The sequence below is a fragment of the Cornus florida genome, unplaced genomic scaffold (genome assembly GCF_030987335.1).
Source record: "Cornus florida cultivar Cherokee Brave unplaced genomic scaffold, ASM3098733v1 CherokeeBrave_3.0.0_Hap2_Chr02, whole genome shotgun sequence".
Taxonomy (NCBI): domain Eukaryota; kingdom Viridiplantae; phylum Streptophyta; class Magnoliopsida; order Cornales; family Cornaceae; genus Cornus; species Cornus florida.
Genome location: NW_026775572.1, coordinates 12,824,112 through 12,839,104, shown reverse-complemented (window position 1 = coordinate 12,839,104; position 14,993 = coordinate 12,824,112). Strand labels below are relative to the sequence as shown.

Genomic DNA, 14,993 nt, shown 5'->3' with positions numbered 1-14,993 from the left:
AGTTTTCAAAAAAAAAGTTTCAAAAATTGTCAACTTGTATAGTTTTTTTTTTTTAGTTCTCAAAAAATAGAATATTATTTATCTCTCTCTCCGTAGTTGGTTCGGAAGAGGTATGCGACACTTTTCATTTTAATTAGACGGGGTACGGTTTAAGGAAACATACCTTGAACCTCTCCATTGCCATTCCTAATTACTAATCCTAATTAACTTGAGCCATGTATATTATATTATATACTAAACTTGGAATAGACTCAGCTTATCTCAGGTGAACTCAAAGGCAACTCAATGCAAAATGCTCCCGTTATTGCGTGGTTTAGAGATAGTCAAATGTATGCCATCTTATCTCAACATGCGAAGAGGCTGTTTCCCATTTTAAACTAGTAAATTTCGGGTCAAAATAAGGTACACTCTCATATAAATTTTATATTCATTAAATTTATCTGGATATAGTGAAGAAAAAAAATAAGTGTGCCGGAGAGGTATTTGTAACTTTTTTAAGGATCATTAGTAAACACCATTATATAAAGTATATAACACTGTGTTAGCCTTTGAAGTATTATTAGACAACATGGGTATTTGTAAGTTTTATTGAAAGTTCAAGGGGTTCTCTAAAAGTTACTTGTAACGGTAAATACATAAAAAATGAAAGTTCAATTATTTCAATTGTAATTTATCTTAAACAACATTAATTGAGAAATAATATTTACATTACATTTTTCAATACATTTTTTTCTTTCTCCTGACAAACTAATTAGGGAGAAGGGAAACTCAAATATGAATTCATTTATTCGAGGGGTTGGGAGTTCTAATGACACCATTGTCCTTTAACACCAACACATTCCATTGTTATCAAAAAAAAAAAAAAAAAAAAAAAAAAAAAAAAAAGAAAAACAAACAAACAAACAAAACGTTTAATTACATCAAATTTTCTGGGTTATTTTGTCACTTTAAGATTGTGAGAATCTCAACCCTTTTATTAATAGAAGTAGTAGGAAAGAGTGCACGTTAACACGCGCTCGTGTGTGTATATATATATATATGTATAAATATTACTGTATCAAATTATAGGCATATTCGTACTTTCCTGTTTTATTTGTACTTTACTTTTAAAATAAGGAAAAATTAGATTTTGGTGACCAAAATTAAACAAAATTGGTGTAAAGTGACCTTAAAATTAAGAAAAGATAAATAGCCACCAAATCTAAAATTGAATTGCTAACAAGTGACTATTTGATTATTATTACGTAAATGTCCTTCTTATAATATATTATTTTATAAGTGGACAAATTTACCTTATACATTAAACCCAATAAACACTTGCTTATTATTTTAGCATCAATTGATTATAAATGAGTACTTTTTGAATTTATCTGATCCTCTGGTTATGTGTCACCAAATCATACAACAAGAAGGTCACAAATCCAGCTTGAGGGAAAGCACTAAAACAAGGGCTTGCAGCCCTAAAAGAGCCTTGGAATGACAAGAATGAGTGACCACTACCCTAGTATGATAAAAGAGCCTTTTTGTAGCCTTTACCCCATCCTTTAGCATGCACTAAGGTCCTAAGCAATACCAACCCACCATTGCCGAAGACTCGCTAATGGCTATAGAAAAAAGAATCCAGAAGGATGATATTTTAGAGCAATATAGTCGGAGGACCTGGCCTCTATAAATATTATATAAAGAGTATTTTGGGATTGAACTTCCAAATTATCCTTAAATATTATTCTTAATTTGCCACTATAAATATTTATGTTTTGCGAATCTAACGATTTATTCTTTAAATTGGATGGCAATTTTTTCATGTAAAATATATTTTTAGAATGTTTATTATATCTTTAAGTTTGTTTTGACCAAATTATCCTTAAATGGTCACTTACTAGCAATTAAATTTCAACATTGGTGACTATTCATCTTTTCTTGACTTTATGGTCACTCTAGAGCAATTTTATTTAGATTAGGTCACCAAATCCTAAAATAAAACGACACCTATGCCGCTAACTTTTAAATACTCCAGGAATTACAGGTTCTTTTGTCATTTAAATTAAAAATAGGGTAAAATTCATTTATACCTCTTGAAACTTGTCTGTATGTCAATTAGGCCTCGCAAGCATACATAATTTCAATTAGACCCGAGTCAGAGTTTGTCCGTTGGTATTGGAGCAGAGAAAATGACAAATATACATGCTACCCTTTTTGTTATATATTACCATCGGCTCAATTTAAATGCCCTGTTTTAAAAAATTGTGATTTACGATTCTGAAAACAGAACATTTAATTTGGGACGAAGAAAGTATTTGAAACGGAATATTTCCTTTTCATCCGACTTAATTCCTCTCTAATTTACTTTTAGATAGTGTTCTGCACGGATTGACGTGAGGATTAGAATTGATAAAATTGAATTAAATTTTTTTCTAATTTTATCAATTTTAATTTCAAACTCTAATTCTATCCCATCCAACACAACCTTATTGTTTTTTCCTTTGTTTTTTATTATACAGTTGATTTTTGAAAATTTTGATCTGTTTGTGGGTGTGAACAGAGGACGCCATTGGAGTACTGTTTGAGCTTTGCAAGTGTGAAAAGGCTCTGACAGAAAACAGTGTAAGTTTTACTGCTTTAATATGAACAGTTATTTAATTTATTTTGACTAGAAATTACTGTTACAGTTTGTGGTTGTGTTTGAAGTTGACTATGTGTAGATTTTTTTTTATTTTTTATTTACAGACGTCTCAAAATAATTCAGCATGAAAACAATATTAAAGATACATCCGCTGATAATTCAAAAAAAACTATGTTGGATTACTCCATTCTTGAAATCCAAGGTACATCCTTTAACGCCGTAGATGCTGCATTGAAGAATTACGTAGATATTTCGAAAAGATTTACCGGAAAAAAAGAAGAAGAATAAGAAGAAGAAGACAACGACGACGACGTTCCTTGTTGTGGAGTAGTGGAAGAAATATTTGGTCGTAAATCTTCATAGTGCTGCTGATTCCAGGCTGAAACAGCTCAGTGTCCAGCACCATGATTTAGTAGTACTAGGGTTTCTTTCTACATCATTTACCGGCTTTATGCTGTTCTTGATCAGCTTTGTAATTTGTATATGTTAGACAATAATGCTGGTTGTAATTTAAACCTTCTATGGTGCACTGTCAATGCTGGTTGTTAATTTCATTAAAGTTCCATCTCATAATTGTTATATATATATATATTATTGTGTTTTAAAGCAAAAATGTTAGTGGCAACTGGTTAACTTGAACATAGGCTCCCGAAAGAAAACAACCCAATCACTCCAGCAACGTACACGACAATTGCATCATAATTGTTATATTAAAAGTCATTATCTTCTTTTATGTAATGAATTGTTACAAAATGTTTAGTTAAACGCCCAACACAACTTAAATCAAGATACATGTGACATTATTTTAAATCAAAATATGACATGGCAGGACAACACAATTTTAACTAATTAGGGTCATTTTGAAAACGAACTTGTAATATTTAGTCAAACATCTAACACAATTTAATTTAATAAATGAGTCAAGACGTAAAAATCTGAACATACTTGTGATAAAAAAAAACCTTACATGACTGTATAATACATGTACGATTAAAATTCAATACTATTTGAAAAAATAGTTTCACACCCATAATTATGGAATAAATAAATAAATAAATAAATCACCATAATTATGAATGATTAAGTGGATGCTTATTTCTATGATGCTTTCCTTTTTTTTCTATACAGATTTACTCTAACAAATTTACTTGAGACATCAGATGTCTCAAGTAATTGCCACCAGGCACTCTATGATATTGAGCTTAGCCCAAATGGAGAAGACAAATTAATCGAAAAACTAATCTTTAAAACTATAGATAAATTGTACAAATCTCCTAGAACTATAATTTTTTTTGCATATTACCTCCTGCAATAGAATTAATCCGTTTGAACCATTAGAAGTTTGCAAAGGAGGTTAATAAACTAATTGTCATTATGTGATTGTTAAATGTCTCATGAGAATTACTAAATTTTTTATAAGATCCCCTTAATTTTTTTTTTTTTTTAAATATTTGCATGTTGCCACTGTGATACAGCGTAATTAGATATTTTTATTATTCAAAGGATTTATGCAATGGCATTTTGGGATTTTCAAAAACTTCCAATGATTTTTCTATACGTTTCATAATAATAACTTCATGCAAGATGATACTTTGCAAAACTCTTATATTTCTAGTACAAGGATATATGAAAATATTCATGAGTTCGTTGAGGGACTATTTATTTATTTATTTTTCGAAAGTTTAAACACATATACGACATACTTCCACAATATTACACATATGGTTGAGTTTATTGAGTTGTTATGCAATTTAACCCAAAAGAAAGATGTGTACGTTATTTTAAATATGCTCTTTTTACAAGGTCGACGACATTGATTCATTTAAAGTTAGAATTAAAATAAATCTAATCTACCTTCAAGTTTAAAAGAAAATAATTTGAGGGAAACTAAAAATGCTATAAAATTTTATTATATTTTTTCCTCTATCTCAACATTCTATTTCAAAAAGGAAGATATCATTTAAACTAAGGTGTTGTATGATTACTTAATTCAGCCTTTAATTCTGAATGGATTATACAATTATCCAATTAAGTGTTTTTAATAACGCAATTTGAGTATCATTCAAAACGGTAAGTGTCACTTAAAATGGGATAAAATTTTAAGTGACAAAAACATCACTTGCTTAATGCTGAAAATTCAAAAAATATATATAAAAAATATATATTTTTTAAATATTACTTAAAATTCACCTTTTAAAATTTTCAATACTTAATTTTTAGTTTTATCAAAAAAACTCCGAATTCTTTCGAGAAATATATATATATATATATATATATATATATATATATATATATATATAATGCTTTTGGCATTGTATGCCATCATGCCATGGGTTTGCCTTAGTTATTTTGGTGCCATTTAATTCTATAAATGAAAAATTAATAGCCACAAAATGTTTTAAACACAAGGTATGTTACCAGTTACCAACATGTCAAACACTTGAAACCGCTAAAAATATTTCAGTTATATCAATATTAAGTGACTCCTGCACCGTCAACTATTAGGTGAACTTGGGGTACCCAAATAACTATCATCAAATAAACAAACAAATTGGCAAGCCACATGTGATTGGTTTTGGTGGCATACAATGACAATAGACTTAATTAATTTCACATGCAAATTTAATTAATTTCACACTATATATACGTGTGGTGTAGGCTTGTTTGGTAGGGTATCTATTAAAAAAAAAAAAAAAAAACTAAGAATAGTTTTCAATTTAACAGAAAATGGTCATGATTACTCGAGTTTAGATAGGGATTCATCTTTGAGGTTTGGTCAAACGGGTTATTTATAAAGGTATGGGTAATGGGCGAAGATGGTGATGGGTCATATTTGTTGATAGCTTCCACTCTAGAAGTGCTTTATATAATATTTATTTTTTAATAGAAGTGCTTTATATAAATCAATTTTTAATAACAATTATTGGAAGAGAAAAAATGAATGGCTGGAAGTTGTTGACAGATAAGGTAGCATTTTCCTTCCTAAAGTTCATTTTATTTAAGTAGTCTATTTTATTTTTGAAATATTAATCAGCTCTCAAAATAAATCAAAACTATATGAAAAAAATTAAAGAATTTATAACAAAGAAGAACAATGTACGGAATATATGTTTTGATTCAAGAGTATATTTGTGTAAATATATTGACTCTTATTCAAATTAGATTTATACGGTTTAGGTGCATCCTTATCAAAGAATATGCATCTATAAATATGGTGGTTGGTAGAGAGGGGTGGTGGTAGGAGGTTGAGAGGGGAGGGGACCGGGGGGTGATGGCATGGTTAAGACTTAAGAGGGTGGGGTGTAAGGCAGAGGAAATAGAGTGATAGAGATATAGAAGGGGAGATAAGAATGCGAAATAGAATAAATATAAGTGCATAGTTCAATAAACTCCCTCCAACTATTCGATTTTTGCAATAAACCCTTGACATTTTAAATTTAATAAAATGGTGCTCCTTAATATTAAATTAAAATGAATACAAACTCATTTTGTATAGTGTTGTTATAAAAAAATTTGATTTTTTTTTTAAATGGTGAGTCTATAAGAAAATAAAAATACTTTGAAATAATTTTCAAATTTTTCTTAAATTTTTATTTTCAAAAATAAAAAGAAAATATATTTTTTTTAGCTTTTCTTTTATTTTTATTTTTATGAAAACGAAAATACCTCGAAATAATTTTTAAAATATTTTTAAATTTTTATTACAGTTTCGTGATCTACGGGACTACGCCAAAGTCTATTCTCAGGTAAGTTAGATGATTTATTACATTTTTCTTGATATAGAGAGAAAAAGGCAATTATGGAACATGTCCTAACAAAATGAAAAAAAAAAAAAAAAAAAAAAAAAAATTGAAAAGTAAATATTTAGTGAAAAGAGCATAAGAGTGCATGCAAGGTCTTCGTAAAAGTTTTAAGGATTATTAGACAAAAAACAATATTTAAATATATAACACTGTGATTTCTTTTGCAATTTATCAAAAAATAATATTTAATACATTCCATCTTTCAATACTTGCACCTCACTTTATATAATTATTTTTTGGGCAAAATAAAATGATATCATTGTTACTTAACAACGCGATCACATTCCTTAGTTATCTAAAAAAAATAAATAAATAAAAAAACACTAGGTCACTTTGAGATTGTGAAAATCTCATCCATTAATTAATGTAAGTTGTTGGTAGGTGTGCACATTTAATAGGTATTATGTAAATATATATTGAATTAGAGGCATATTTGTACTTTTGTTTTATTAAAAGTTCATTTTAAAAATAAAATAACACAAAAGCTCATCACTTATAAATAAAGCTTCAAAAATTTAAAGGGGGTTTGTAACTTTGAAAATAATTTTCAAAAACTCTGAAAATAGAAAACAGTTTTCAAATAATAATGTTAGAAATTGTGAATGAAAATTGTTTGATTAGTCATCAATAGATGCCTTGGACTGAATAAGTGCGATTATTGGTTGGTTATGGGATGAAAAGATGTAACTCAAAATCAACATACATAACTATTCATGTGAACCATTGCAACCTATTGGAGTGGATGTGTCTATTGGTGAACAGACACCACGTGAACCATTGCAACCAATTTGAGTGGTTGTGTCTAATGATGAAGAGACACATATAAATAGTTGTGTCCAATGATAAAGATCGAGATATACTCAATCTGAAAAGAGCACGCTTAAAAATTACTTTTTAGTTTTTTCCAAAGGGTTGCACCCACCCGAAAAGACACCATATTGCAAATAGTTCATTTTCATTTTCTTCTATCTCCCTTTCTAGACTTGAACCAAACCCAAGTGGTTTTAAACCATAGGTTAAGTGGTTCAAGCCACTTTGACCCTAATCCAATTTCATCTAGCCATATTAAGATTGGTCCAAACCATTTGGTTCGAATTGTACCAAATTCAGCATTTATATAGTTTAGATACATTTTTGAGTCAGAGAGAGTATTACATGGAGGAAGTTCGCTATATCCACGAGTTTGTAGCACTGCTACTACTGGTGGATGTAGACTGTTGTATCCTGGAAGAAGACGTTACTGAGTCCGTTAGCATCATAGCGGGATGAACCTTTCTTAAGGACATGGTATTCAATACTAGTCTTGGTCCAGGTTCTTTATTTATTATTTATTATTTTATTTTGCGTATTTAATTAAATATATAGTTGCATATTTAATTAATTATTTCTTAACATATTGTTAATTATCTCATGGCATATTAGTATAAGGGCTGTTATATTTTAAATGTCACATGAAACATATATTTTACCAACAAATAATAAAATATTGTTATATGAAAATATGGCTTTTTATAACTGAGTTTTTAAAAAATAATTTTCAAAATACTGAACGAAACAGAGTTTTTTTTTTGTACAATTTTTCTGTTTTCTATTTTCATAGGTTCTTTTGTCATTTAAATGCATAATAATAAGACCAAATATATATAATTATGAAAAATGATTCTTGCACTGAATAATTAGAATGAATAGTGATACTTACATTACTTTGAAGTGAATTGCCTAATCGAATAATTTTTTAATTAATTATTTATATTAAATATAATTAAGTGGAGGGTTTTACTTTCTTATTTGTTATATAATTGACCAATTAAAAAAATATGTAACAATTAATTACAAGTATTCCGTGCGGGAATCATTTTGCAATTGGAGTTATACTTTTATAAAGTTTTTGTCATTTACTACTCCATGATAAGACCAAATATATATATACACACCATATACACTATCACGTACCGAGTACTGTATATCATTATACTTATATAGATCACACACAGACACGATGTTATAAAGCCATCTCAAAAGGCAGTCTCTCTCGCATTGACACTGCCACAACACGCGGCGAAGCGGACGCTCACAGACCCGACACTTCTCTCTCTACTTTTCTTCGCGCTCTGATATTGTTTGTTCCTTTCTCACTTACTACTCTCTATCCCTCTCGTTTTTTTCTTCCTCTTCGTCTTCTACCAACAACGCTAATCTGTTTTGGCCCTTTTCAGTTCGTTTTAGTATCTCAATTTGTTCTCACTTCTCTCTCACTTTCTCTACAAATTTCTCTCTCTTTACGAGGAACCAAACAGTGCGTTTCAGTTTCACTTTCTGCTTCAGAATAACGAAAGGGTAAGGGAAAAAGTTTCACGATTTTCCATCTCCGATTCGCGTATTAGATCGTGATAATAGCAATTAATGTCTCTGTTTAATTGTTAATATAATTCAATGCCATTAAATTAAAGATAGGAAGAAAAAGAGAGTAATGGGTTGTGCAAAATGATGTCTTTAATGTTTGAAACACGATCTCTTTTCTGTATAAATTCGTCTTGTATTTATTGTTTGTTACTGTTCATGTTTAGATTTCTTTGATTTTTTTTTTTTCAAATTTGGAAAGTGAAATTTCATTACTTTTCTCTGTTTTAGCCTAGATTACATTTGATTCTAAAAAGTCTTTTTGATTATATATATCGCAGACTGGTAGAGATCATCATCCTGGTCGAGAAGATGAAAATGGGATCAAATCTGCAGAGCTTTCTCCATTCTGCAACACCAAATGTACCTTCAAAACGCATTCCTCAGGTAATTTTCTGAATACCTGAAAAAATTAACTTTTTAATCTATCTCTCTCTTTTTCTTTATATATATATATATATATATATATTTTGGGATCTCATTTGGGTAAATTTCCGGGGCTTTGCAGATTGAATTGTTTATGAATTTGATTTTTTTTTTCTTTTTTGTTTTTTTTTTTTTTTTTGGGATAAATAATTTGGCCTCTGATCGTTTATTTGCTGTCCTATTTGGATGTATTGGACACATATCTTAATTTCTGAATTTTCATTTTCTTGGTTTTATCTACTGTTACTTTTTTTATATATGATATATTTGTATGTGCATGTAGATTATATATATATTTTAAAATTTATTTGTTGTGTGAGTGAGTCTGGAAGACGATGAGATTGAAGCCTCAATCATTGATATATATATATATAAAATTCTTAATTTCAAAAAAAAAAAAAAGGAAGAAAGAAAAAAAGGAAGCATTCAATGGCAGTTTAGCAAAAAATGCTGTAGTTTTCTGTGAAATCTCAACATATATTCCTTTTATGAGTTGATGCCAGATAAAAGTTTTCTTCTTATACCTGAATTATTAGAAAAGAACTTGGTTGGAGGATGATGACCACTTTGTTATTTGGATTGAATTTTGCAGAGATGTAACCTGGTTGGTAAAGATACAATTGAATATTTCACACTGGGAGACCTCTGGGATTGCTATAAAGAATGGAGTGCATTTGGTGTTGGCACTCCAGTGGTGTTGAACAATGGCGAGGACGTGGTGCAGTACTACGCTCCTTATCTATCCGCCATTCAAATTTACACCAACAAATCCTCTCCCACTCTCAGGTATTCAAACTATTTCTTTAAACAACTTATATACGCAAGCTGGCAGTATGTGAAAGTGATTCGGCAATGTAATGGATCATCTTTTTATCTTATAGGAATACAGGAGAGGATTCTGATCTGGCAGAATGTGAAAGTGAGTCTTGGAGTGATGATAGTGAGAGTGATAAACTCTCTGGGACTCTAAGCAACCACTCTTGCAAGATTTGGGATACCACTTCTCCAGATTCAAATTTTGACCAGGATGGTTCGAGCCCATTGAGAGATCGCCTTGGTTCTCTCTACCTTCAGTACTATGAAATGCGTTCGCCGTACTGGAGGATTCCACTGACTGAGAAAGTAAATAATCTTTGTCTTTTATATTAATACATCTTCTCTCTCTCTCTCTCTCTCTCTCTCTCTCTCTTTTATTTTTTATTTTTAATTTTTAATTTTTATAACTTTTTTGTGTTTCCCCACCGTTGACATGTAAACTGGGAAGAATGAGTGAACTAATAATCTTTACTTCTATAAGTGGATTGAGTGGAATGACTCATGATTCATGTAACCGATCTCAACTAATTGGGAAAAGACTTGTTGAGTTGTACAAACTCTTATTAACGAATGATATCTTGATTGGTTTGTCTAATTTAGATCACTGACCTCGCACAAAATTGTTTGGGACTCCTGACATTGAAGAGCATCGATCTCTCTCCGGCAAGTTGGATGGCCATTGCTTGGTATGTTTGCTAATTAGTCTCTAAAAGATGTTCTTGTGATATGAATGTCCATAATTGTCTTCTGTTTTTTTTTTTTTGTTTCATTGGTAAAATATATTCATGCACCCACTTTTTTTCCCATTTGGGATTTGAACCTTCAACCTAATACTGCGTGATTTATAGTGCTGATATCAATTTAGATTCCTGTCGGGTTGAATTATGCAAATTTTAAGCTATCCATTTTTTTCCCCATTTGGGTTTTGAACCTTCAACCTTCTCTTTGGGAGATGGAGGGAATACCAGTCAATCTAATACTGCGTGATTTATACTGCTGATATCCATTTAGATTCCTGTCTGATTGAATTATGCAAATTTTACGCTATCCATTTCCTGGACCAATTTGGTTCGAGAAAATTGGTGATCACAACCTTAATTTATTGAATGTCTTTTTCTGGATGATGCATCGGAATGGGAGAGGAATTTGTGGAACTCATATAGGTATTGGGGTCAGTATTTGGTGTATCTTTCTCTCTTTTTGAGAAATGATAAAGCTGGTGTGGCAATATTTTTTTTTTAGTTTCTGAAAATGGTTTCTTTATAATAATTTTCCTAATGTGAATCAGAAGGAGGTATTTATTTTTATTGTTTTATTTATTTATATATTTTTTGGGGTATCAGGTATCCTATTTATCACATTCCAACTAAAGGAAACGTGAAGGAGTTGTCAACATGCTTCCTCACTTACCACACATTGTCCTCATCTTTCCAAGGTATGGCCATCCATCATTCTGTTCCATACTTCAATTCAGGGTAAATAGTCTGTTGCTTCTTTGATGGATAAAGTTTGTGTGCAGTAAAAAAGGTAAATCCCAAAAAAAATTTGAGGACATCTATTTATTTCAGCAAAATTGAAGAAAGAATAGCTAGAAAGAAATAGGAGTGATTGACTCTTATCGTTTTCTAAGAAAGATCTTTCATTCTTATGGTTTTAAGAAATTGTCGAAGCTGTTTGGGTTTGATTGATATTGATTTCTATTGGACAATTAAATGCAGATCAAGAAGGTTTTCTTGCAGTCTCATTTCCTAGTATGCTGCTGCTGTGGTTGAAATGCAATGTCATCTTGCATATTGTGCAAAATATCATTTGGTGGTCTCTAATTAATTAGAACACCTAAAAATGCTCATCTGTGCATGAATAAGAAATCCAATATATTCTGCATCACTTGGTGCATTCCTGAAATATTTACTTTGTTTTATACATGACAGTCTAAATTTCACGTTCTTGATAAATTGATATATTCATTAAGGGAAGTTTATGGCAGGGACGTTTAGAATCTTAGGTGCATATGGACCTGTCGACAAAATTTAAGTTTGGCATTTTTCGTCTTCGCATTTGTTATTATATACATGTGGAATTTTTTCATTGGCATCTTTTACCTGTCTATAAGTTGGAAATGGAACAATAGTCATGGTGCTTTTGTAAGGGGCTGATCCTGTAGCATATTCGTTTACAAGTTTTGTTACTCCAATCTTACTGAATTTGTTTCTATTGGATTTATATCATAAAAAATGTCTTGTTTAGTCTCAAATCTGCAACTCAGTAGGGTAATAATTGCAAATACATCCATTTTTGGTTCATTTCTGTGGTTAACACTGTTTGGTAGGAAGGATGGAAGAGGAGGGTATCGAAGGGGGGAAGGTTGTTACATGCTTCTATTTTAACAAGGGGACGGGTGTATCGGTGGGGTAAGGAAGAGAAAAGGGGGGGGGGGGGGGGGGGGGGGGGGGTTGTGACATGCTTCTATTTTAACAAGGGGACGGGATGCGAAAGAGGATAGGAACATGTACAAGACACCCCTGTGGATCGACCTTTGTTTAGTTCTGTCCAAAATTGGACAGAAGGGTTGAGGGGAAGGAAGGATATTTATTGTAGAAGAAATAATGGACATCATTATCCTCATTTTTTAAATCTGGCATATCAGAAACATTGGTTTATAAACTGCAGGGTGTAGTGGTACTGTAAAAACCAAAGGCCTCTTCTTTCCTTCTCTCCTCACACCAAACAATGGAATGCTATCCTTTCTCTTTCCTTCCACTGAACCGAAACAAGGTGGAAAGAACACCTTGCATTCCTTTGGAGATGTCTATTCAAAGTTTCTTCCTTTCCATTTCCATCCCATTTTCTAGGCCTTCTACCAAATGGATCATAAATTTCTCTGCTTTTTAGTATTGCCAAACCTGCATTTCAGCAAGTTCGTCTTGCACTTAGCTTATATCATTTGAGGTTTCAATAAACTATCTAAGCCAAAAAAGAAAATGATCTAAATAAAAAGTTACATAAGCTATCTTATCTAGCTGTTTAACATGGATCTGAGCATAGTGTTTATATTTTTTCCCTTTTGACATGAATTTGACTGTGATTAATGGTATTTTCTTTCCGAAGATTGTATACTGATTCTAAGATGCCTTTTTCCTATAGGCAGTTGTCAACTTTTACTTAGAAAAATCTAAATGCCTTGTTCTTATTTTATCTTCTAATTGGAAAGCCAATGTCAATTATCTATGCCCACAACAAATAACTCGATGACTAATATTTAATAGGAGACCACTATGGCCAGTTTCTATGCTCAACAGAGCAGGTATTATCACATGCGTAGCAGAGATGGTTGAATTAAGGAGTGTAGGATTTTTTTTTTTTTTGGTTCCAGTTAGGGTGTTGGAAAACTTCCAGAATATTCTGGAGGAAAATTAGTTTCACCTTATCAAACAGTATTCTAAAATTTATATTCCTGGGATCAGAGTCAGTCTTTTAGTGAATGCTTTGGTCAAGGCCAAGGGAGAAGAAATTTGGCTAATGCAGTCCGATTTCTTCCCTTTCTGAGTCAATATGAGGAAATAATATTTCATGAATCCATTGATTAATGATAATAGCATGTGTAGCCAAATAGTTGCAGTTGTCATCGACTGCTTTTCCCTACTAAGGACTTACCATTGTGTTTACGGCTTGATACTGCAGATGCTGCATTGGAGAACTATGAAGACATTGGAAAAGACATTCCTTGTTCTGGAGTAGTAGAAGAAATATTAGGATGTAAATCTAAAGGGAAGGAAAGTGATGGAGTTTCACTTCCCCCCTTCGGGCTAGCTACTTACAAGATGCAAGGGGATCTCTGGATGAAGCCCGACACATCTGATCATGAAAGGCTGATGTATCTTCATAGTGCTGCTGATTCCTGGCTGAAGCAGCTCAGTGTCCAGCACCACGACTTCAGCTATTTTACTTCGCACTGTACCATGGATATTGGTACGTCTTTGTAAATTCTTGCACCCTTTGGTTCTGTCCGCTGCTCTGGTGACTGCCATTTGAAGAGACTCCCACTGCAGTAATGAACATATTTAGAAACCGAGAGCTGCGTTTTTTGATAGCCATGGACATGTAGTTCCAAAGTAACAGTTCACTCCATAGAGTTCTTTTTCCCTTTACGTTGGAGAGTGAGGAAACTTGAAATTTTGGTGGTATTTTTGCATGAACTCTAGCTTGTATTACTTGTATATATCTTTTATATATCCTTTTTCAGTGAGATGCTGGCTTAATTGTTAATTTACGGCCTTTACGCCGCCCTTCAGCTACGTATATATTAGATAATATTGCCAGTCATAAATTGTTAGTAACACTGTAATTTAAACCTTCTATGGTGTTGTGAATACAGGCTGTTTCATTAAAATTCATCTCATAATTGTTATTTTCAGTCATTATCTTCTTTGAGATAATCAAATGTTACAAAATGTGCCTGTTTGACAATTGTTATATTTATAATTCAAGAGCTTTGGACATATTTTTCTTAATTAGGGCAATTATTTTCTCTATAGAAGCTGGTTCTTCAAGGTCTTTGAGTCTTCAGCTAGCTCAAAATCAACATCAACTTGACTATTTCTAGTCTTTTCTCCTACCAATCCTTTGATTACAAACCAGTATATGTGTTTCTGCCCCATTTACTCTTCTTAACTTATTTTTCTGGTCTATGAAAGAAAGATGAAAATTATAAAAAAATATACTACAAAATAAATAGAAAGTATGAGTACAGAATGCATAACTATAAAGTATGGGAATTTTTGGAAAAGCTGTATTGTGGGCTGTAATATAAATTGTGGTCATTTGTTTTTTACTTTGATAAGGACTGTAATAGGATTGTGGGCTGGGCCTGTTCAAAACTATGGGAATTTTTGGAAGCCATCGGCTTTGGGCTTCTATTTTCCAGC

General features: G+C 31.5%; 1 protein-coding gene across 1 annotated transcript; it reads left to right on the top strand.

The window, feature by feature from the left end:
* The first annotated feature begins 8,422 nt into the window (after positions 1-8,422).
* LOC132293687 (uncharacterized) lies at positions 8,423-14,458 on the top strand. The gene is made up of 7 exons (XM_059791259.1): positions 8,423-8,763; positions 9,108-9,213; positions 9,845-10,038; positions 10,134-10,374; positions 10,669-10,754; positions 11,412-11,503; positions 13,750-14,458. Exons 2-7 carry the CDS (start codon positions 9,139-9,141, stop codon positions 14,049-14,051), a joined length of 990 nt encoding a protein of 329 aa, XP_059647242.1. The 5' UTR covers positions 8,423-8,763; positions 9,108-9,138; the 3' UTR covers positions 14,052-14,458.
* Positions 14,459-14,993: the final 535 nt, after the last annotated feature.